Raw genomic sequence first — 24,510 nt, forward strand, 5'->3', positions numbered from 1 at the left:
ACGAACCAATCGTAGTTGATCAATCAGTTACTGTTTCTTTTCCTAATCAATCCTTGTGTTTTTTTTTTTTTCGAATCACAACTTTCCCTAGTGACTCTTCCCGTTTCTCTAATGGCAATGACTCATAAAGGTATTGCACACGACAGTAATACAAGGACAACAAACAATATTCCCGTGAGTACACAAATCATAACCTCTAAACAAATTCTCAGTCTGCGTTGTACGCCACTACAGACCGAGTCCTTAACTTATCCTAATAACAGCTGATAAAACTTAAGGTTCCGTACCCAAACTCTTTGATCGATTGCGCTCTTTTTTTTTTATAGTCTTATCACATAAGAACCCCTTCCGAATTAAAAACAATAAAAATCTTATCACATAAGAACCTGGAACCTTTTTCGATCGACTAGCGCTCCCTTACCTACTGAAACCTTCCCCGGGCTGTCTCGAGGTTTTTTTTCCAGAACCTGTTCTCTTCTGCTGGCGAGCTGAGAAAGAAATGGTTATAAAAAAAATACCTTTAACTTTTAAATGCCGAGTCTTGTAGATGCAGTACCTCAGCTGTGGACAACAGATTACATCTGCGATTCAACAGTGAAGAAACCTCTTGTGAGCAAAGGCTCACCTTGTTTGGCCACCGAAGCCTTTCACTGGAGAGGCACTATGCCTGTATCCGTTTTACTCACAGGACAGAGAGTATGCATCTCGGTGGAACCTCCAATAACTGTCGAAATCTCGACCTCCGAAAAGAATGACTCCGACACTTACAGCTCCGATAGAAGTTTCCTTTTTAATTTACTTGCTCGCAAGGGGTAGGTTTCACTCAGTCAAGGGCTAAATGAACACTTCCGCAATGGTACAGCTTCACAAGATATTTATACAGTAAAACCCAAGTTCTGGCCTCTCCCTGTGTATTGCTCTGTCTCACAGTCAGTGAATACAGATAAAGAGTTAATTACTATATCCTGGTCCTGACATGGTGTCAAGATATTTCCTTTTGTCAGGGTTATCAGAAAGCCAAACAGCCATTACTCCATGAGTCATAGGTAATGGGCTATCACCTGTCTTGTATTGTGTCAGGATTATCCAATTTCCTGGTCAGTTTACCTGTTTGCTTCAAATGGATGAGGTAAAGGAAAGAGATAATGGCTAGAAGATAAGGGTGGGGTGACATGGAACTCCTGTAGTGTAGACAATAGGAGAGCACCATGGGGGGTTACTTGTCTCAGCATGACTTGTCTCCTAGCTGTCTGATAACCATCAGCCATCTAACAGCAGGTTTAGCTGTTTATGCAAGCTGGCTGCTAAAATGCAGAAAGTTCTGGAAGGGCCAGGACTCCATTTTAATCAAAAGGCACACAAATACCGTATGGTATCAGCTTAGATAAAAATACATTTCCACAATGACACCTCGGTCTCGTTGCACCTCCCCTTTTTCTAGTCTGCCGCCATTCAGATAATATTCTGCCTTCATGTTTTTGCCCCCAAAATCGATAACCTCACATTTATCCACATTATGCTGCATCTGCCATGAATTTGCCCACTCACCTAATCTGTCCAAGTCACCCTGCAGCCCCTTGGCGTCCTCCTCACAGCTCACACCGCCACCAGTTTAGTGTCATCTGCAAACTTGGAGATATTACACTCTATTCCTTCATCTAAATCGTTAATGTATATTGTAAAGAGCTGGGGTCCTAGCACTGAGCCCTGCGGCACCCCTGCCATTCTGAAAAGGACCCATTTATCCCGACTCTCTGCTTCCTGTCTGCCAACCAGTTCTCTATCCACGTCAGTACATTACCGCCAATACCATACGCTTTGATTTTGTACACCGATCTCTTGTGCGGGACCTTGTCAAAAGCCTTTTGAAAGTCCAAATACACCACATCCACTGCTTCTCCCTTGTCCACTCTACTAGTTACATCCTCAAAAAATTCCAGAAGATTCGTCAAGCATGATTTCCCTTTCATAATTCCATGCTGACTCGATCCGATCCTGTCACTGCTTTCCAAATGGGCTGCTATTTCATCCTTAATGATTGATTCCAACATTTTCCCCACTACTGATGTCAGGCTAACCGGTCTATAATTACCCGCTTTACTCTCCCTCCTTTTTTAAAAAGTGCCGTTACATTAGCTACCCTCCAGTCCATAGGAACTGATCCAGAATTGATAGATTGTTGGAAACTGATCACCAATGCATCCACTTTCTTAAGTACTCTGGGATGCAGACTATCAGGACTCGGGGATTTATCGGCCTTTAATCCCATCAATTTCCCTAACACAATTTCCCGCCTAATAAGAATATCTTTCAGTTCCTCATTCTCACTAGACCCACTGTCCCCGAGTACATTCGGAAGGTTATTTGTATCTTCCTTTGTGAAGACAGAACATAGAAACATAGAACCGAAGTATTGGTTCAATTGGTCTGCCAATTCTTTTTTCCCCATTATAAATTCACCTGAATCCGAATGCAAGGGACCTACGCTTGTCTTTACTAATCTTTTTCTCTTCACATATTTATAGAAGCTTTTGTAGTCAGTTTTTATGTTCCCTGCAAGCTTCCTCTAGTACCCTATTTTCCCCTTCTTAATTAAACACTTAGTCCTCCTCTGTTGAATTCTAAATTTCTCCCAATCCTCAGGTTTGTTGCTTTTTCTAGCCAATTTAAATGCCTCTTCCTTGGTTTTAACACTATCCTTAATTTTCCTTGTTAGCCATGGTTGAGCCACCTTCCCAGTTTTATTTTTATTCCAGAAAGGGATGTACAATTGCTGAAGTTCATCCATGTGATCTTTAATTGTTTGCCATTGCTTATCCATCGTCAACCCTTTAAGTATCCTCTGCCAGTCTATTCCAGCCAATTCACACCTCATACCGTCGAAGTTACTTTTCCTTAAGTTCAAGAACCTAGTTTCCAAATTAACTTTGTCATTCGCTATCTTAATAAGGAATTCTACCATATTATGGTCACTTTTCCCCAAGGGGCCTCGCACAATAAGATTGCGAATTAGTCCCTTCTCATTACACATCACCCAGTCTAGGATGGCCAGCTCCCTGGTTGGTTCCTCGACATATTGGTCTAGAAAAACCATCCCTAATCCAGGATGATCAGGGCTGGGAACTCAACATCCAGGGGTATTCAACATTCAGGAAGGATAGAATAAAAGGAAAAGGAGGTGGGGTAGCATTGCTGGTTAAAGAGGAGATTAATGCAATAGTTAGGAAAGACATTAGCTTGGATGATGTGGAATCTATATGGGTAGAGCTGCAGAACACCAAAGGGCAAAAAACGTTAGTGGGAGTTGTGTACAGACCTCCAAACAGTAGTAGTGATGTTGGGGAGGGCATCAAACAGGAAATTAGGAGTGCATGCAATAAAGGTGCAGCAGTTATAATGGGTGACTTTAATATGCACATAGATTGGGCTAACCAAACTGGAAGCAATACGGTGGAGGAGGATTTCCTGGAGTGCATAAGGGATGGTTTTCTAGACCAATATGTCGAGGAACCAACTACGGGGGAGGCCATCTTAGACTGGGTGTTGTGTAATGAGAGAGGATTAATTAGCAATCTCATTGTGCGAGGCCCCTTGGGGAAGAGTGACCATAATATGGTGGAATTCTGCATTAGGATGGAGAATGAAACAGTTAATTCAGAGACCATGGTCCAGAACTTAAAGAAGGGTAACTTTGAAGGTATGAGGCATGAATTGACTAAGATAGATTGGCTAATGATACTTAAGGGGTTGACTGTGGATGGGCAATTTCCAGACATTTAGAGACCGCATGGATGAATTACAACAATTGTACATTCCTGTCTGGCGTACAAATAAAAAAGGGAAGGTGGCTCAACTGTGGCTATCTAGGGAAATCAGGGATAGTATTAAAGCCAAGGAAATGGCATACAAATTGGCCAGAAATAGCAGCGAACCTGGGGACTAGGAGAAATTTAGAACTCAGCAGAGGAGGACAAAGGGTTTGATTAGGGCAGGGAAAATGGAGTACGAGAAGAAGCTTGCAGGGAACATTAAGGCGGATTGCAAAAGTTTCTATGGGTATGTAAAGAGAAAAAGGTTAGTAAAGACAAACGTAGGTCCCCTGCAGTCAGAATCAGGGGAAGTCATAACGGGAACAAAGAAATGGCAGACCAATTGAACAAGTACTTTGGTTCAGTATTCACTAAGGAGGACACAAACAACCTTCCGGATATAAAAGGGGTCAGAGGGTCTAGTAAGGAGGAGGAACTGAGGGAAATCTTTATTAGTCGGGAAATTGTGTTGGGGAAATTGATGGGATTGAAGGCCGATAAATCCCCAGGGCCTGATGCACTGCATCCCAGAGTACTTAGGAGATGGCCTTGGAAATAGCGGATGCATTGACAGTCATTTTCCAACATTCCATTGACTCTGGATCAGTTCCTATCGAGTGGAGGGTAGCCAATGTAACCCCACTTTTTAAAAAAGGAGGGAGAGAGAAAGCAGGGAATTATAGACCGGTCAGCCTGACCTCAGTAGTGGGTAAAATGATGGAATCAATTATTAAGGATGTCATAGCAGCGCATTTGGAAAATGGTGACATGATAGGTCCAAGTCAGCATGGATTTGTGAAAGGGAGATCATGCTTGACAAATCTTCTGGAATTTTTTGAGGATATTTCCAATAAAGTGGACAAAGGAGTACCAGTTGATGTGGTATATTTGGACTTTCAGAAGGCTTTCGACAAGGTCCCACACAGGAGATTAATGTGCAAAGTTAAAGCACATGGGATTGGGGGTAGTGTGCTGACGTGGATTGAGAACTGGTTGTCAGACAGGAAGCAAAGAGTAGGAGTAAATGGGTACTTTTCGGAATGGCAGGCAGTGACTAGTGGGGTACCGCAGGGTTCTGTGCTGGGGCCCCAGCTGTTTACATTGTACATTAATGATTTAGACGAGGGGATTAAATGTAGTATCTCCAAATTTGCGGATGACACTAAGTTGGGTGGCAGTGTGAGCTGCGAGGAGGATGCTATGAGGCTGCAGAGTGACTTGGATAGGTTAGGTGAGTGGGCAAATGCATGGCAGATGAAGTATAATGTGGATAAATGTGAGGTTATCCACTTTGGTGGTAAAAACAGGGAGACAGACTATTATCTGAATGGTGACAGATTAGGAAAAGGGAAGGTGCAACGAGACCTGGGTGTCATGGTACATCAGTCATTGAAGGTTGGCATGCAGGTACAGCAGGCGGTTAAGAAAGCAAATGGCATGTTGGCCTTCATAGCGAGGGGATTTGAGTACAGGGGCAGGGAGGTGTTGCTACAGTTGTACAGGGCCTTGGTGAGGCCACACCTGGATTATTGTGTACAGTTTTGGTCTCCTAACTTGAGGAAGGACATTCTTGCTATTGAGGGAGTGCAGCGAAGATTCACCAGACTGATTCCCGGGATGGTGGGACTGACCTATCAAGAAAGACTGGATCAACTGGGCTTGTATTCACTGGAGTTCAGAAGAGTGAGAGGGGACCTCATAGAAACGTTTAAAATTCTGACGGGTTTGGACAGGTTGGATGCAGGAAGAATGTTCCCAATGTTGGGGAAGTCCAGAACCAGGGGTCACAGTCTAAGGATAAGGGGTAAGCCATTTAGGACCGAGATAAGGAGAAACTTCTTCACCCAGAGAGTGGTGAACCTGTGGAATTCTCTACCACAGAAAGTAGTTGAGGCCAATTCACTACATATATTCTAAAGGGAGTTAGATGAAGTCCTTACTACTCGGGGGATCAAGGGGTATGGCGTGAAAGCAGGAAGGGGATACTGAAGTTTCATGTTCAGCCATGAACTCATTGAATGGCGGTGCAGGCTAGAAGGGCTGAATGGCCTGCTCCTGCACCTATTTTCTATGTTTCTATGTTTCTAATACACTCCAGCAAAATCCTCCTCCACCGCATTGCTACCAGTTAGGTTAGCCCAATCTATATGTAGATTAAAGTCGCCCATGATTACTGCTGTACCTTTATTGCACACATCCCTTATTTCTTGTTTGATGCTGTCCCCAACCTCACTACTACTATTTGGTGGTCTATACACAACTCCCACTAGCGCTTTCTGGCCTTTGGAATTCCGCAGCTCCACCCATACCGATTCCACATCATCCAGGCTAATGTCCTTCCTTACAATTGCATTGATTTCCTCTTTAACCAGCAATGCCACCCCGCCTCTTTTTCCTTTCTGTCTATCCTTCCTAAATGCTGAATACCCTTGGATGTTGAGTTCCCAGCCTTGGTCACACTGGAGTCATGTCTCCGTGATGCCAATCACATCGTATCCGTTAACTGCTATCTACGCAATTAATTCATCCACCTTATTTCGAATACTCCTCACATTGAGGCACAGAGGCTTCAGGCTTGTCTTCTTAACACACTTTGCCCCTTTTGAATCTTGCTGTAATGTGGCCCTTTTTGCTTTTTGCCTTGGGTTTCTCTGCCCTCCACTTTTACTATTCTCCATTCTATCTTTTGCTTCTGCCCCCCTTCTATTTCCCTCTGTCTCCCTGCATATGTTCCCATCCCCTTGCCATATTAGTTTAACTCCTCCCCAACAGCACTAGCAGACACTCCCCCTAGGACATTGGTTCCAATCATGCCCAGTTGCAGACCGTCCGGTTTGTACTGGTCCCACCTCCCCCAGAACCGGTTCCAATGTCACAGGAATTTGAATCCCTCCCTTCTGCACCATTTTTCAAGCCACGTATTCACCTGAGCTATCCTGTGATTCCTACTCTGACTAGCACGTGGCACTGGTAGCAAACCTGAGATTACTACTTTTGAGGTCCAACTTTTTAATTTAACGCCCAGCTCCCTAAATTCGTCTCGTAAGACCTCATCCCATTTTTTACCTATATCGTTGGTACCTATATGCATCACGACAACTGGCTGTTCACCCTCCCTTTTCAGAATGTCCTGCACCTGCTCCGAGATATCCTTGACCCTTGCACCAGGGGGGCAACATACCATCCTGGAGTCTCAGTTGCGGCCGCAGAAACGACTATCTATTCCCCTTACAATTGAATCCCCTATCACTATCGCTCTCCCAATCTTTTTCCTGCTCTCCCGTGCAGCAGAGCCAGCCACGGTGCCATGAACTTGGCTGCTGCTGCTCTCCCCTGATGAGTCATCCCCCTCAACAGTACCCAAAGCGGTGTATCTGTTTTGCAGTGGGATGACTGCAGGGGACCCCTGCACTACCTTCCTTGCACTGCTCTTCCTGTTGGTCTTCCATTCCCTATCTGGCTGTGGACCCTTCACCTGTGGTAAGACCAACTCACTAAACGTGCTATTCACGTCATTCTCAGCATCATGCATGCTCCAGAGTAAATCCACCCGCAGTTCCAGCTCCGCAACGCTGGAGCCGGCACACTTCCCGCACACGTAGTTGTCAGGGACACCAGAAGTGTTCCTGACTTCCCACATAGTACAGGAGGAGCATAACACATGTCTGAGCTCTCCAGCCATGACTTAACTCTTAGATACACTTAAATTGGCAACAACAATGCTAAAAGTTAATTACTGATATATATAAGGACGGGAGAGTGGAGAGCACCAGTTCCAACTGTCACAGGAGAGAGAGTGGAGAGCACCAGTTCCAACTGTCGCAGGAGAGAGAGTGGAGAGCACTAGTTCCAAATGGGATCATTCTCTATTCAGCCGCTTCGATCCCCAAGCTCTGGAATTCCCTCCCTCGGCCTCTCTGCCTCTTTCTCTCTACCTCTGTAAGATGCTCCTTAAAACTAACCTCTTTGACCAAGCTTTTTGTCACCTGTTCTATTGTGATATGTGAAAGGGGCATTTCCATAAAATTTGATTGGGTATATAGAGAGAAACTATTTCCTCTGGTGGGGGGATGGGGCATAACCTTAAACTTAGAAGTAGGCCTTCAGGGGTGGTGTCAGGAAGCACTTCTTCACACAAAGGGTAGTGGATACCTGGAACTTACTCCCACAAATAGATGTTCAGGCTGGGGTTCAATTGAAAATGAAAATAGATTACACAAACTAGGGCTGCATTGGAGTACTGTGTTCAGTTCTGGAAACCACACCTTACGAAGAATATATTGTACTTGGAGGGAGTGCAGCATAGATTTACCGTAATGATAACTGGACTCCAAGGAATAAATTACAAGGAAAGATTACACAAACTAGGGTTGTATTCCCTGGAATTTGGAAGGTTAACGGGTGATTTGGTTGAAGTTTTCAAGATGTTAAGGGGAACTGGTAAAGTAGGTAGCGAGAACCTATTTCTGCTGGTTGGGCAGTCTAGGATTAGGAGACATAGCCTAAAGGTAGAGCCAGGCCTTTTTGGAGTGAAGTTAGGAAACCCTTTTCCACAAATGGCAATTGATGCTCGGTCAATTGTTAAGTTTATATCAGAGATTGATAGAATTTTGTTAAACAAAGGTATTAAGGGATTTGGGGCAAAGGCGGGTAAATGGAGTTAGGTCACAGATCAGCCATTATCTCAATGAATGGCGGAACAGGCTCGAGGGGCCGAATGACTTCCTCCTGATCGTCTGCTCCTTGCAATGGTCCTATGTGCCTCCCTGTAAAATTTTGTCTGATTATGTTCCTGTGAAGCGCCTTGGGATGTTTTACGACATTAAGGGCGCTATATAAATGCAAGTTGTTGTTGTGTGATACAAGGCAGCTGATTGTTGCATCACTAAGAGCTGCCCAAGCATTGCAGAATGGTCCCAGGAATGAGAGACTTCAGTGATGTGGAGAGGCTGGAGAATCTGGGATTGTTCTCCTTAGAGCATAGAAGTTTAAAGGGCGGTTTAATAGAGGTGTTCAAAATAATGAGTACATAGGGAGAAACTGGAGGTGACTAACATTACATCTTTAGAAGTTACACATCATGGGCCCAAATTTCCCCAGCCACCTAGAGCGACATAGTTAGCCGCGGTACGCCAACTTCGTGGGGCAAGAAATGCGCCAAAAATTTACTTTTTAATTTGGCCGCTCCTGCATCGGTCTGGTCCCGTGGCATGGCGCTGCAGACTGCGGGGGGGCGGAGCTTCGGCCACGCTTGCTCAGCGCAGCCGGCAGGGGGGCAGAGCTTGGGCCCAGCATGTCCTCGAGTGCTGGCAGGGGACGCATGTCCGTTGCAGCGATGCGCGTTTCGGCGTGCGCGCATTCGCAATGGAGCAGGAAGCTTGGCAATCGGCCAATTAAAGGGAGAGCGTCCTCAGTGCCTCAGCAGCATTGGCAATGAATCATATATAAAGGTAAGGTGTAAATGGTGATTTTTGGGTGGCTGAGGGAGAGGAAAGGAGTGCTTCATAGGTGGAAGAAAGGTGAGAACTGTGATTTTTCAAGATAACCTGAGTGTTAGTCCAATACACCAATGACGCAAGAGCGTGCAACAAGAACAAAGAATTTCCTCCATGAGGAAGTTGAGAAACTAGTCACTGTCATTGAGGAAAAATGGCTGGAACTGGATATCAGTAAGAGTGGTCCCACAAAAGTTCCACCCAAAGAAATGAAAACACCTAGTTGCAGAAGAATACTCCGCAGGGGTGAATACCGCAAGATCTGGAAGCCAGTGCAAAAAGAAATGGCAGGACGTTGGTCAAGTAGTGAGTGTAAGTAATATATTCATCTTTAAATGGAATTGCAATTGTAAATGTGACCATCTGTATATGACCCACCCATCAGAAGCACACCATGTGTGAAAAGTTATATTTTCAACTTTGCAGAAGAAATTAGCCCACAACAAAAGGGAATGACTTAGAACAGGAGGAGGGCCGCCAAATCTGCACCAACTATCACCCCTGGAACAGAGGGTTGCTGCCTTGCTGAATAGCACCTGCAGAAAAAGAATCAGCTTTGCACAAGCTGGACCCACACGCGAGGGTGAGGTTGAGTCATTAAAATGCATCGTCGCCCTTCAAATCAACCTGCTGACTGGCCTGTTACGCTACTAACCATTTGACTGTTCTATTGTATTTTGCAGAAGAAGAAGACAATCCTGAACATCCTGAAGATCTACTAGAAGATCCAGATTCGTGCGCTCCAGATCAAGGCGGGTGGGGGGAGGAGGGGTCCATGGAAATATGTTCACAGGAAAATGCTGATTGTGATATGGATCAGTTCATAGTACAGGGCATCACACTGCCAGAAACCTCCATGAGCTCCACGGTGACATTCCATTGTTTCACAGCTTCCAAGGTTGTGGGTCCCAGTGGCGATGGTGAAATGCATGTTGGAACACCGGTGCCCCATCGTCCCAGCCTGCGCCTCTCACTGGAGGGGTGCCACTAGGCAGACCCACGGTGAGGGGAAGGAGAAGCCGACCAGTCTCTCCTGAGATGCAGCCTTCATCAGATATTAATCAGGTTATGTCATTGTGTGAGGAGGCCAATGCCCTTACAAGATCACTCGTGGCGACCGTCAGTAGGGTGCGTGATGAGGTAGCGATACTGTCGGAAGAAATATCAGCACTGAGACAGGAACTGAGTGCGGGCATTTCAGAGGGTGTGCAAACGATGGCAGATGCCAAGAGGGAGCTAACTGCTGCAATAGGGCACAAAGGCTGGATACTCAAATGCCACTCCCACTTCAATCCATACACCAGCCACCGGTGAGACCCAAGCCGGGCCCCCAACCACGACCACCACCATCATCGACCCTATGAGGACGTGTACTTTCCCCGAGATGTGGGTGAGGGATGGGTGCAGTCTTTCTTTGCTGTTGTTAATGTTGTTGCTGTTGTTGTTGTTGTTGTAGTGTATTGTAAACTTTCCAATAAAAGATATTTTGCATTAAGACTGAATCATGTTCCATTATCACCACACAACATTTAGGTCATGCGTGCCTGTCGCCCCTAGCTCTAGCCGAAAGGCTAACCGGTGCGTTCTGCAGTCGGCAAGGCAGGACTGCTCTATTTTTAGTAGCTGATTTAGCTTTCTTTTATTTTTGATGATATCGTGAAGATGTTGTGCTGAAGTTGTTTTGATTTTGTGCTGATGCTGTGAAAGTGTTTAGTGCTTTAGAATCCTCTAACTCATCTCCCTACACGCCGCCCCCCCCCCCAACCCGCTGCCCCGCCCCTATCTCTGGCTACCTGCGCTGATTTCTTAAATGTGGGTAAGGTTTTCCTGTGCCTACAAAAGTGGCCACATACATTGGCCTAAGTTAGTTTGGAGTACCTTTTAGCTGGCCAAATTTGCTTCTATGGCCAAGTGGCTCGTCACGCCCCCTTTTGGAGAAAAAAAACGAAACTTAAAAAAAACCTAACTAACTGACTTATACTGGAGCAAGATAAATGGGGAAAATTGCAATTCTTAAGTTGCTCCAAAAAAAGCTACTTGCTCCAAAAAATGCAGGGCAACTCCTGGGTAAATTTGAGCCCATAGATGTTATGTATATAAATGATACATATGTAAGGTGTTTCACTAATATCCTTTAGTGAAGGAAACCTGTCTGGGCCTATATGTGACTACAGTCCCACACCAACATGGTTGACTCATAACTGCCCTCTGAAATGGACACAGTTTGTATCAAACCCGCAACCAGCAGTTCAAGAAGAAGGCTCACCACCATCTTCTCAAGGGGCAACTAGAGATGGGCAATAAATGCCAGCCTTGCCAACGACACCCACATTCCGAGAATTAATTTTCAAAAATTGAACGAGTGAGTCACTTCTTGATGTACATCGGCGCATTGTTCTAAAATGGTACTACAGTAATTAATGGCTGTTTTTGCAGGTACCAATTCTAATGAATGGAAAGTCGGACTGCTTACTGCTGGGATCATGTTGATTGTTGCACTGGTTGGATTCATAATCTTCAAGTACGTGCGAAAGTAAGTGCAAAGGTTTAACTTAGTTTTTTTTCCAAATCTTCACTTCAATCCTCACTCCATAAGACAGTGAGTGTTTCCCTCAGGTTCAGTAGCAGACGCCATTCGCATATGCGGGTCGTGTCTCCCATATAATGTGGAGTGCGCCATTCACGGCTCTGTATCGAGGTGAATGCTAACGAGGTCCAGAGATCCCTCACTCTGCACGCTAGCTGCTGGATTGTACCAGGTCACCTTGTGATTCGACAAATCAAACGTGACGACATCTTGATAAACAATTCATGTGTTGGGAAGCACTTTAGGATGTCCCGACGATGTGAATAAAGAACTGCACAGTCGTATGTTCTTTCTTTCTATCTCTCTCTCCCTGATTTAGATTTGTTGATACGGATTCTTTTCCCTCAATCTGTTTCAGCGAATACACTGACTCGAACACTTTAAAGTTTAGTTCAAATTAACTTTATTCAGGCTTCATCGATGAAGTCTTGCTCTGATAAAGGGGTACCGACTCCATGAGTCTGTCGAATCCACCAGAGCAAGCAAAATCATTACAAAAACAAGACAGTTATACAGTTCATGATCGGTACAACCCTTTTTCATTGTCCTATCACATCAACTACCGTGTCTTAGATACAAGCTAAATTAGTCATTTACACAGTGAAGTAAGCAATGTCCCTAATCATGAGTGAAGATTAAGTCATCTCCAGCTTATCTTTGTTTTGCCGGCAAGGAATGCACAGTTCTGCTTCTCTGGGTATTCCTACAGTTTGCCCCTACATCTGTTGCTACAGTCCCATTATTATCAGACGGTTCCTCAAGGTTGTTTCACAAAAACAAGTCACTCATTGTTCTCCCCTATAGTGAGATCTGAAGAGTCAGCGATAACCATGAGCGGCCATTTTAGAAAGAGTTAATACATTTGAAATTAGTACGGATAGTACATATAAAGTTAGTAGCTATATTGATACAGATTCTCATTCCCCCCTTTTATCATTTTATGATAACTCAGTATCTTAATCCAGGAGTATGGCATTTAATCTTCCACATTCTTGCTCCACGCGATCATAATCTTTATTTCCAGTAGAGTCTCCATTCCCCTTGGTCAGAAGCATCATCCGCGGGGTGCCTATGTTATTAAGGGAGTCTCCCATTTTGGTGAGGAGACATTTTACAAGGTTAAACATATAAAGATACAAAGGATTCCAATGCCTAGGTACATTGCCATGTTGATTCCCCCAATCGTACCAGCCACCAAAACCCCATTGGCTCCAATAATCCGTTTTCTTTAATTTCTCAACTTCCTTTCGGATGTGCCCCACCAAGTCATTTATTTCCTCAGAGTTGTCAGGGATATAGGTGCAGCACTCAGATCCTATCAGGGCACATGTCCCCCCTTTTTCAGCTAACAAATAGTCTAGGGCCATTCTATTTTGCAGGGCCACTGTACGGATGGCTACCATTTCAGCGTTAAGTTCACTCATGGCCTCAGCGGTGTCGTTGGCCTCTTTTTCCAGAATGGAGGCGACTAGTCTTATTTCCTTGATTGCCCTAGCTGTGCCATACCCAGGGAATAGGATAGCAAAGAATCGTTTGGTTTCCGTTATCGCTCGTTTGGGTCAGTAATGGTGATGGTCTGCTAGCGAGGGCAAGTGATGGATATATGGTACCACATATCCCAAGTAGCAGGATCCCACCCAATTCTGTGGGAGCCAAGGGTAGGCTTTATGGCCGCATATAAAATAGGTACCATTGTACGGGGAATGGCGGTCACCCCCTATCGTTACCCATCCCTGGTTGAAGTTCTGGCCCGGATTGGTTTTGTTTGCGAATTTCAGAAAGCTCTGCACGCTCCCTTTGGTCATATTTACATTTCGGTTATACATACTGTTTCCCATTCCCTGCCCTCCGGTCTGATTTTTGATTAAGCACACTGATCCCTGGGGCCTTCCTGCCCCCGAAGTGTTAGTAAGGACCAGGAATGGGGAATTCAAGGTCTGATTATACGGGGGCTGGTACCACTCCAGAAAGGTGTTTAACCCATACCCTGCCGAGTGCCATTCAGCCTTTGGGGAGCTGACGTCCTCCCCTAGACTATTGGTCCTATCCTTGGTTGTGCGGTTCTGGCAGAAGAACCACTCTGCCATTTCGGAATCACTGAGAGGAACCGGTCTCAAGGGAATTTCCCCTTTCGAGTGAGTGGGTACATGCGCACATATCCAACAGCTAGAGATGTTAGCTTCCTTGGCGTAACTATATGCCATGTACAAGAACGGTGGGAGTGATAAGCAACACTTAAAAAGGCCCCTCCCATCAAGGTTCCAATCCCTTCCGAATCCATTTCTTAATCAGGACATACTTTCCTGGTGCCACGAGAGACGATTCAGGTAAGACTGGGAGGTCGAGGTGAGCATCTCGGACCTGGTTGTGGGCTATTCGTAGAGCCTGAGTCAAGGCAAGAACATAGGTAGTCATTTCCTCAGTCATATGGTGGAATTGGACAGTGGAGGGGACATTCTGATTCCATGGGGTCCTAAGGGGCCTGCCATAAATGACCTCAGCGGGGGTCAGTCTAGCCTTACCGGCGGGGGTAGTTCCAATCTGGAATAGGGCTATGGGAAGGAGTTTGAGCCAATTGAGTCCGGTTGATGCTACCAGTTTCGCAAGCTTGGTTTTAAGAGTTTGATTAGCATGCTCAACTAGTTCCGCAGCTTGGGGTCGGTAGGCACAATGCAGCTGCTGGTTAATGCGCATCTGGGAACAGAATTCCTTGTTAACTTGGCCAATAAAGTGAGGGCCATTATCGGAACTCAGTCGAGCTGGGATACCATATCTAGGAACGATTTCCCTCATTAACACCTTAACAACAGTTTGAGCCTTATTGTCCAGGGTCGGGTAAGCCTCGATCCATTTGTTAAACACATCTACTATTACTAACACATATTTGTAACACTGAACTCTTTGCAACTCAATGTAGTCCAACTGCAAGGTCTCAAAGGGACCTTCTGGTAGGGGCGTCCTACCCCAATCACAGAGGACACCTTTCCCCGGATTATGCTGTTGGCAAACAAGGCAGCGACTACTGATGTTCTGGGCCAGCGCCTGGAGTCTAGGGTGCCACCAAGTGACCAAAAGCGTGTCCCTTGTTGTTCTTGCTCCATAATGAGTAGCAAAGTGCATACATTCAATAACCCATAGGGCCAACTCGTCAGACATGCAAGTCTGTTCCCCGGGAGTGGTCCAGAGTTTAAAAACATTGTCATAAGTACATCCATAATCTTTCCACAACAGTTTATCTTTTTCAGGAGCGTCCTCCTGTGCTTTAATGACATCTTGGATGGTTGTCATTGGTTTTTCCGAGGCCGACTTATCCTTTGCAGGGTTTTTAGTCTGACTCATCATTCTAGGCACCACCATCTGTTGTCCGCGAGAGGCCTGTTTGGCTTCTCTGTCAGCACAGCGGTTCCTTATGTCAACCGGGAACTTTCCGGTAGTGTGGTCAGTGCATTTAACGATGGCAATATGCTTGGGGAGCATGAGGGCCTGCAACAAGTCTGATACTAGTTGCCTATGGAATATCTCGTTTCTGTTTGAGGTCAGGAATCCCCTATTTTTCCACAGTTGCCCAAAGTCATTGGCTACCCCAAAGGCATACCTAGAGTCAGTATAGATATTGACCTTGAGGTCCTTTGCTAGAATACAGGCTCGAGTGAGGGCGAACAGTTCAGCCTGTTGGGCGGAATAGGCAGTCTCAAAGGCGCAAGATTCTAGGACCCGATTCTCCTGGTTTACTATAGCATATCCCGAAATTCGCCCGCCCTCCAGATCGATGGAAGAGCTTCCGTCAACATACATAATAAGTCGGGGTCCGCCATTGGTGCATCAACTAAATCCTCCCTAACAGAGGTGCTCTCTTGGATTAAGGATAAACAGTCGTGACTTGGTTGCTCTTCGTCTTGGGGTGGTTCGGTAAGGAAACAGGCTGGATTAATAGCTGTGCAGTGCCTAAATGTCAACTTAGGATTATTTAGTAGGTAAATCTCATATCGACTTTGTCTGGCCATAGTAAGATGCTGGGTCTGTAGTTGGCCCAGAAGTGCGGCCACAGAGTGAGAGGTATACACAACAATATCTTGCTGGAGGGTCAGGTTGACAGCGGATTGGAGACTATTATATATAGCAGTCAAAATTTGGGTACACACAGGGTGTCCCAAAGCAACAGGGTCTATTTTGGAAGAATAGTAGGCAACAGGCCGATGCTTATCCCCATGTTTCTGAGTTAGGACAGCGGTAGCAGAGTCTTTCAGGGTTGTACAATACAGCTGGAATGGCCGGCCCAAGGCTGGGGCCTGTAGCAGAGCCGTCTTTAATTCCTTAAAGGCTTGGATGTCCGCGGCTTCTATTTCAAATATGCCATCCTTAGTGGTGTAGGGGGTGAGGTGCTTAGTCATCAGGGCAACGTTAGGTATCCAGGATCTACAGTAATTGATCATTCCCAACCATTGTCGCATCTGTTTGGCGATACTAGGGACCGGAAATTGGCAGATGGGTTCAACTCGGCTAGCCTCCAGGGTTCGATGGGTCACTGACAGAATAATCCCAAGAAATTTAACTTGGGACTGGCCAATCTTGACCTTCGATGGGGAGACTATGTATCCCAGGGAGGACAAGTGATTCAGCAATTGGTTGGAATCCTCCCGATTGCTTGGTTCGTCTGCGCTAGCTACCAATAAATCGTCCACATATTGGATCAAGGTGGATCCTTTAGTCAGAGTCAGAGACTGTAGTTGCTCCTGCAGACATCTTGAAAATAGTGTTGGAAAGTGAATGAATCCTTGAGATAGCCTGGTCCATGTGTACTGCTGTCCTAGGTAGGTAAAGGCAAAGAGATACTGACTCGTCTGGGCCAATGGCAAGGCGAAGAAGGCGTGTTGAAGGTCCACCATTGCGAAGACCTTGGCGTTTGCTGGGATCAACGACAGTATTTGTGCTAGGTTGGGAACCAGGGCCTGTAGGGGCTGGACGATGGCATTAATGGCTCGAAGGCCCTGGACCAAGCGGAACTGGTTTGGTTTGCCTGGCTTAGGGACTGCCAATATCGGTGTATTACATGGGGAGTGACATTGAACCAAAATCCCCTGTTTCACGAGGCCCTTGATCAATTTATGAATATTCGGTATTGCCTGTGGTTTCAGTGGGTACTGATGAATGGAGGGCAAATCCACATCACCTTGTACTAGGATCTCGATTGGGTCGATTGGAGTATAACCCACTTGAGTGGAGTTTTTCGCCCACACATGGGGGTCCACATAGTCAGGTACGTTGGCGCTGGTATGGTGGTGTAGTGTTGTCAGGACCTTCTTGGGGTCCCTGTGAAACTGGACCGTCCGGCCATGTCCCACAATCTGCAAGTCTAGACTAGTAGGGTCGGCCTCGTCTATGGCTTGACATACCATGATTCCTAAATCTTTAGCATGGTGGGGAGGTAATACTTCACGAGTGTAATGAGGTGCAACGGTCGGAGGCTGCCTCCACAGGGTCATACACATCTCAACGAAATCTGCTTTGCCCTCCGGACCGGTCAATGTGGCTTGCGGCTGGATCTCCCATTTCTCCCCCTCATGATCCCGATAAAAGTCTCGGAGTTTCTGGTTAGTACCACTAGGGTCGTATGCCAAGGTCACATGATAAGGCACTTGAGGCAAGTCTAGGGACCACCACTGAGGGGTTCGAGTGGTGTAACATTGCCGTTTGAAAGTCCCGGGTCTTACAATAATACCTTCGTCTCCGCATTCTAGATGGAGCTGGAATTTACAGAGAAGGTCCCGAGCCATCAAGTTACATTCCAGATTGGTTGTAATGACAAATCGATGATCCACAGATTCTTCCTTGTAAACTACTTTAACTGGTTCTGACACAGGGAATGTAGAGACTTCTCCCAGGAACCCCAACAGTCCCTGAGTCTCGCTAGAGATAGGGAGTTTAAGCTTCAACTGTACAGAGGACATGGAGGCTCCTGTATCTATTAGAAAGGGTTGCCACTCATTTTGAATCTTGAATGATATCATCGGCTCCTCGTCCGATGAGGGTCCCGGTACAATCAAGCTACGTAGTCAATACTGATGTTGGCGTTGCGGTTGGGTGAAGGGGTTTGTCTGGGAGAAGTCAGTGTAGGATCCCAGTCCTCTTCCCCCTTGGCATCCTCCTCTCCCTCCCTGTTGTCTACTTCCTGTTCGGCGGGAGGGACACTCTCTGCTCCAATGTCCCTCTTGTCCACAATTAAAGCATGCTCACTGATTCAGTCTGCCTCCCTTTGCCATGCCTGATCGGGGACAATAGGGCGGTCCGTAATTTGCAGGGCCTGAACCATTTGGATGTTCAATATAGACACAGCCCTGATTGTCCACGCAGCCTGGCACACAATACTGAGGCTCCATCTGGTATCCTGTCGGGTCGGGTTTTGGGCCCGCAGCCTGGGGGAACTCCTCCTTCTTAGTTAAAAATTCGGTTTTGACTCTAGTTGGGGGCGCATTACCTCCTTCTCCCTTTCTTCCTTGCCAATATTACTTCACTGCTCTTTCCATTTGGGCCTTACTATTATCTGCCCAATTCATATTATTGGTTCAGATGGCGTGAGCGATCGAATGAGGCAAGCACTGGAGCAGAATAGCACAGAATTGAGGTGAATTTCGTCCTGCCCGGAAGGCATTATCTCCCGACTGGCCTCCATAAATTTTAACAAATCTTTCCAGGAATTCATCTGCATTCTCATCTCGCTTAGGCTTTGTCTCTAAAACATTTGCCATGCTAATAGGCTTCTGAAGGGTAGTATCCAGTGCAACGAAAATGGCCCCTTGACGGGCTCCATCATTGTTATGCTGCGCTTATAAGGCTGCATGGTTGGCAACATTTAAATGAGTCAGGAACCGGGTGTGCTCAATCGGGCTCAGGGTTTGATGGACAAGGGACCATAGATCCCTAGAATCGGCGTTATAGACGGCTATCGTGGTGCGGAGAAAGTCCACAGACTTGACAGGTTCCCTTTTCCGGTCCGGCATTCTGGTCAATATGGCCATAATCTCGTTGGGCTTCCAAGGCATGTATACTTGAATCGTCGGTTAGCGACAGCCGCGGCAGGATCAGGGTTCGGCATATCTCTTACCGGGAACTGTCGTAGGGGCCTTTTTTGCTGGTTGGCACAATCAGTGTCAGACTCAGATTCCGAGTCTGATAGGGAAGGGGAGCCCAAGTCGGAGTCACTTGAGCTCTCAGAATTGGGGTGACGGGCTGAGCCCTGGAAGGCGCGCGACTGTAGCGATGGTTTTCGTCTAGCTCCATGTTTCGGCGTCTCCCTAGCGGCCGGAGTGAGGGACTTCTTATCCTTCTGTTTCATTTGCGACCTGGTCCGAGTAGCGACTGGGTCCACAAAAGTCGGAGGGGTCCAGGTAGAATCTGACTGCAAGGTCGGACCTAAATTAACAAAGGGCGCGGAGGGAGTCGAAACGCTAGGTTGGAGACCTGCCAGCGTAAAGGGTTGTTGGGGGACAGGGACAAGTCCGGGCGAGGTAGTCGAGACTGATACTAATACAGGGTGTGTAGTTGGCAGAGGGAAGACTGTAGGGACCGTCTGGGGACCCACTGGTGTTACATTTGATGGTGTATCAACGGGCGAGGGTGGTGGTAGAGCTGAGGGCAGAACATGATCTAAGGATTGGGGATTTACGGCTGGTGGAACATTGCCTGTAGCCGTCCGAATGGCCGGGTATATTCGATTATACGATGGAGGTTCAACGGGACCGTGGGGCACCGGAGCAGTGGGACGTCGCATGAGCGGCCACTCTTCTATCTCATTGTCCGCCTCAGTCAATACAAGGCCAACCATCTGACTACGTAGTCTATCAATACCCTTTTCAGAGGTCTGAGTGGAGCTCTTGGTACATTTTGCGTGCGTGCACTCTTTCTTTAATACATCTCGGGGTTTAACATGTCCTCCTTCCGTTAATGAGAATCCTAACTTAATGGCGTTTTCCTGCCAACTTGACAGAAGTGATTCATCTTTTAGTTTTTGACAATATTGTCTCCATGTGGCAATTAAACTTTTATCCCTTTTTCTTCGTCCCTTTTTCCAAATTAATTCCTGTGCCCTTTTTGCCACCTCTATGCTCTTAGTGCCTCCTAGGGGCCATTGATCATCTCCTAATAATTTGTTCAAGGCTCCAGATAACTGTCTAAATTGCTCAGCTTCTCGGGGAAATCTTCGCATAACTTCTGTAGCGGGCTGCCCGCATCCGTAGTACTGCCTAAGTGATTGCCCATTCTCGCGTTGCCCCGCGGTAGAAAGGTAGTTTATCTTATCCAGAGCCGAGGTGGGCCAAGTGATATACAAGGTCGACATCGTACCTGGCATAAGTACAAGTTAACTTTACACAATCCGTCTCGCGTCGCCCCGCGGTAATCGTATCCCGGTTAGTCCGTTTAAGTCCAATCAGCGCCTAGACGGGCCAAGTGATATACAAGGTCGACGTCGTACCTGACTTGGACACTTATTTCCTAAGTTTAAAAGGTATTCGCCAGATTGACCTGGATCTCATTCAGACGCTACCTGAGAACCAGCAAGCGGCAAAACTTTCTTCAGACTTTTGGACTGGAGGAAACCGAGGTGATATTTAAAAGGTACTCGCTCCGGTGGCCATTTGCCTCCCGTCTCATCCGAAGCTAGTCCAGCTCTTAGTTCGCAAGTTCCCGGCGGTCCGTTGAGATCCCACTTCTGACACCAATTGTTGATACGGATTCTTTTCCTTCAATCTGTTTCAGCAAATACACTGACTTGAACACTTTAAAGTTTAGTTCAAAATAACTTTATTCAGGCTTCATCGATGAAGTCTTGCTCTGATAAAGGGGCACCGACTCCATGAGTCTGTCGAATCCACCAGAGCAAGCAAAAATCATTACAAAAACAAGACAGTTATACAGTTCATGATCGGTACAACCCCTTTTCATTATCCTATCACATCAACTACCGTGTCTTAGATACAAGCTAAATTAGTCATTTACACAGTGAAGTAAGCAATGTCCCGAATCATGGGTGAAGATTAAGTCATCTCCAGCTTATCTTTGTTTTGCCGGCAAGGAATGCACAGTTCTGCTTCTCTGGGTATTCCTACAGTTTGGCCCCTACATCTATTGCTACGTTCCCATTATTATCAGATGGTTCCTCAAGGTTGTTTCACAAAAACAAGTCACTCATTGTTCTCCCCTATAGTGAGATCTGAAGAGTCAGCGATAACCATGAGCGGCCATTTTAGAAAGAGTTAATACATTTGAAATTAGTACGTATAATACATATAAAGTTAGTCGCAACATTGATACAGATTCTCAGATTTACTAGAATGATACCAGAACTGAAAGGTTATAACTATCAGGAAAGACTGAACAGGCTGGGGCTCTTTTCTCTAGAAAAGAGCAGGCTAAGGGATGACCTGATAGAGATCGTCAAGATTATGAAGACGTTTTGATATGGTAGGTGTCGAGAAGATGCTTTCGCTTGTGGTGGAGATCAGACTGGAGGCCATAAATATAAGATAAGTCACTAATAAATCCAATAGGGATTCAGGAGAAACTTTCTTTACCCAGAGAGTGGTGAGATTGTAGAACTCACTACCACATGGAGTGGTTGAGGCGAGTAGCATAGATGCATTTAAGGGAAAGCTAGATAAACACATGAGTGAGAAAGGAATATAAGTTTATGCTGTTAGGGAGAGATGAAGAGGGGTGGCAGAAGGCTCGTATGGAGCATGAACACCAGCAAGGACGAGTTGGGCCAGTTAAGGGGAGATTTAAAAAAGGCTTTCAAAATCATGAGGGATTTTGATAGATTAAATAAGCAGAAACTGTTTCCACTGGTAGGAACGTCGGCAACAGAGGTCACGGATTTATGGTCATTGGCAAAAAAGCCAGAGGAGTATGAGGACAAATATTTTTACGCAGTGAGTTGTTGTGATCTGGAATGCACTTCCTGAAAGGGCGGTGGTAGAAGATTCAATAGTAACTTTCAAAAAGGGAATTGGATAAATATTTGAAAATCAAAAATTTTCAAGGCTATGGGAAAAGAGCAGTGGGGAGTAGGACTAATTGGATTGCTGAGACTGGTACGATGGGCCGAACAGCCTCCTTCCATGTGATTCTGTGATTCTATGTATGTGGACAGAAGCCATTTACAGAGACAGTCCAGTCGTTGCTGTAACGTTACAGTAGGGTCTGAGCCTATCCTGCACTGGCACCCTGATATATAATAACCACAGTGTGATATTCTGCTATTTCAGGAGAAAGGCAGCTGAGGAGAGAGCTTCAGAGCCCAGTGACATGGCAATGACCTACAGTCCACTCTCCGCAAAATACCAGGTACAGGAGCTGTTTGAATGTAGTTCGAAGCCTCAATCTCAGTGTGTCGACAACACGTGTCAGAGATTCCCAGTTGGCCTGCCCACAAATTTCTGTCTGTGGTGTCAGCTGTGGCTCAGTGGTTTAGAACTCACACTTGCCTCTGAATCAGAAAGTCGTGGGCTCCAGCCCCCACACCAGAGAAATGTGCCCCATAAGCCAGGCCGACACTCCCATTGCAGTAATGAAGGAGCACTGCACTTATGGAGGGGCAGTACTAAGGGAGTGCAGCACTGTCAGAGGGTCAGTACTGAGGGAGTGCAGCACTGTCGGAGGATCAGTACTGAGAGAGCACTGTACTGTTGGAGGGGCAGTACTGAGGGAGCACTGTACTGTCGGAGGGGCAGTACTGAGGGAGCGCAACATTGTCGGAGGAGCAGTACTGAGGGAGCGCAGCACTGTCAGAGGGGCATTACTGAGGGAGCGCTGTACTGTCGGAGGTGCAACATTTCACATGAAACATTAAACCTGAGGCCCCATCTGTCCCCTCAGGTGGACATATAAAATCCCATGGCCACTATTTTGAAGAACAAGGGGTATTCCCCAATATTTATCCCTCAACGAACATCCCTAAAAATTCAGATGATCTAATCATTATCTGTTTATGGGACCTTGCTGTGCGCATAGTGCTGAAGCGTTTCCTACATTACTACAGAGACAACGTACAAAAAGTACTTCATTGGCTGCAAAGTACTTTGGTCATGAAATATAGGGCTCAATTCTCTCGAATGGGGACTCGAACTCATGACCATCTGACTCAGAGAAGAGAGAGATTGCTACCCACTGAGTCACTGCTGCCCAATAACGTAACCATATCAGCTCCGGTAAATGATGTGAGAATGTCTTGTGCTTCCCTTTTCTTTGTAGGGTGCGCAGAACGCGGTGGTTGTTGACCCCTGGAACACAACCAGTGACGCAATTCGTGAGACGGGGACTCCAGCTCCCCAGGATCTCTTTGAAGGTCCAGCGGGAGGAGATGCTGGACATGGACAACCCACCAAGCACGAGGACCTCCTGTACGCCAATGTCAACTTCTTGAAGCTGCCCAGTGGTGACGGGGCGGTCCACAGAGGCGAGGACACGGAACACGCACAGATCAGATTCCAGTGAAACTGAGCGTGGAATGGGGAGAGGAGTGAGGGGTGAGGAAGATTTGAAATTCCTGGTGGGGGGAAATTTTGGGAGGAGTAAAGGGACTGAAAGGTTTTGCGCTTGGCATGATTAGGATGAAATGCTTGGCCAGGGACAACTTGATGCTGACCCACTGGGGCAAGAGATTCAAAGGTCTCTGCACAATCACCTCTTACGCTCAATCATCAAGTGAGATGGGTGGAGGGGGTGTTACGAGCTCACTGCATAGATTCAGGGAATTCAACATCACAGGAGGAGGCCATTTGGCCTATCATGCTTCGGCACTAATCTCTGGAATTCAATCTCTAAATCTCTTCGGGTCTCTCGCCTCCTTTAAGATGCTCTTTAAAACCTACCTCTTTGACCAAGCTTTTGGTTATCTGCTCTAATTTCACCTTATGTGGGTGTCAATTTTTTGTCTGATTAACGCTCCTGTAAAGCGCATTGGGACATTTTACTACGTGAAAGGAGCTTATAGAAATGCAATTTGTTGTTGTATCTTTGATCTGCGCAGTAATAATGGAACCAAGGAGGATCCTTCAACAGGGTGTGCAGCGTGCGGGCAATAAATGAATTGAATGACAACAAATAAGCATGACCTTTGAAGCTGTTGCACCCCAGCACTGCTGTGTGGCCAAATCATAACCGAGGCTCTGCCTTACTGCCGACTGCCAACATGGCCGAATAGTAATGAACAAAAATGTGATGCCACTCAACTTTCTTATCAAATCTAAACACTCTTTCTGATTGTTGCCCCATTTTTATGCTGTGAAGGATTGCAAAAAGCATATGGGTTATGTATAATATTACATTTACTAACACAGGAATTAAATGCTCAGATTGTTATCTACAAATATCTATATTAAACATCTTACATTTGTGCACAATTTATGTCTCCTAAACATTACTTCCTGTTGTCGCATTCCCCCATTATGCAAATTCCTGTGCCCACATTTATAATGGAAACTTCAATGCACATGTCACGGTTTAATTACTCCCTCCCACCAGCTGTAATGTCGCAGTTTTGCATTTCAGAGGAAATCTTCCCACTGTGTTTACGATATTATTAACACACAGGGACCGGGTGAATATTATGGATGTTTTTATG

General features: G+C 46.1%; 1 protein-coding gene across 1 annotated transcript in view; it reads left to right on the forward strand.

The window, feature by feature from the left end:
• LOC139262849 (myelin-associated glycoprotein-like) overlaps positions 1–24,289 on the forward strand; it is a 76,282-nt gene extending 51,993 nt beyond the window's left edge. The window contains exons 11-13 of the mRNA XM_070878044.1: positions 11,741–11,837; positions 22,154–22,232; positions 23,139–24,289. Of these exons, the coding sequence (XP_070734145.1) occupies positions 11,741–11,837; positions 22,154–22,232; positions 23,139–23,381 (419 nt within the window). The 3' untranslated portion in view covers positions 23,382–24,289. The remainder of the gene's footprint in view (positions 1–11,740; positions 11,838–22,153; positions 22,233–23,138) is intronic.
• The last annotated feature ends 221 nt before the right edge of the window (positions 24,290–24,510 follow it).

The sequence above is a fragment of the Pristiophorus japonicus genome, chromosome 4 (assembly GCF_044704955.1).
Source record: "Pristiophorus japonicus isolate sPriJap1 chromosome 4, sPriJap1.hap1, whole genome shotgun sequence".
NCBI lineage: Eukaryota > Metazoa > Chordata > Chondrichthyes > Pristiophoridae > Pristiophorus > Pristiophorus japonicus.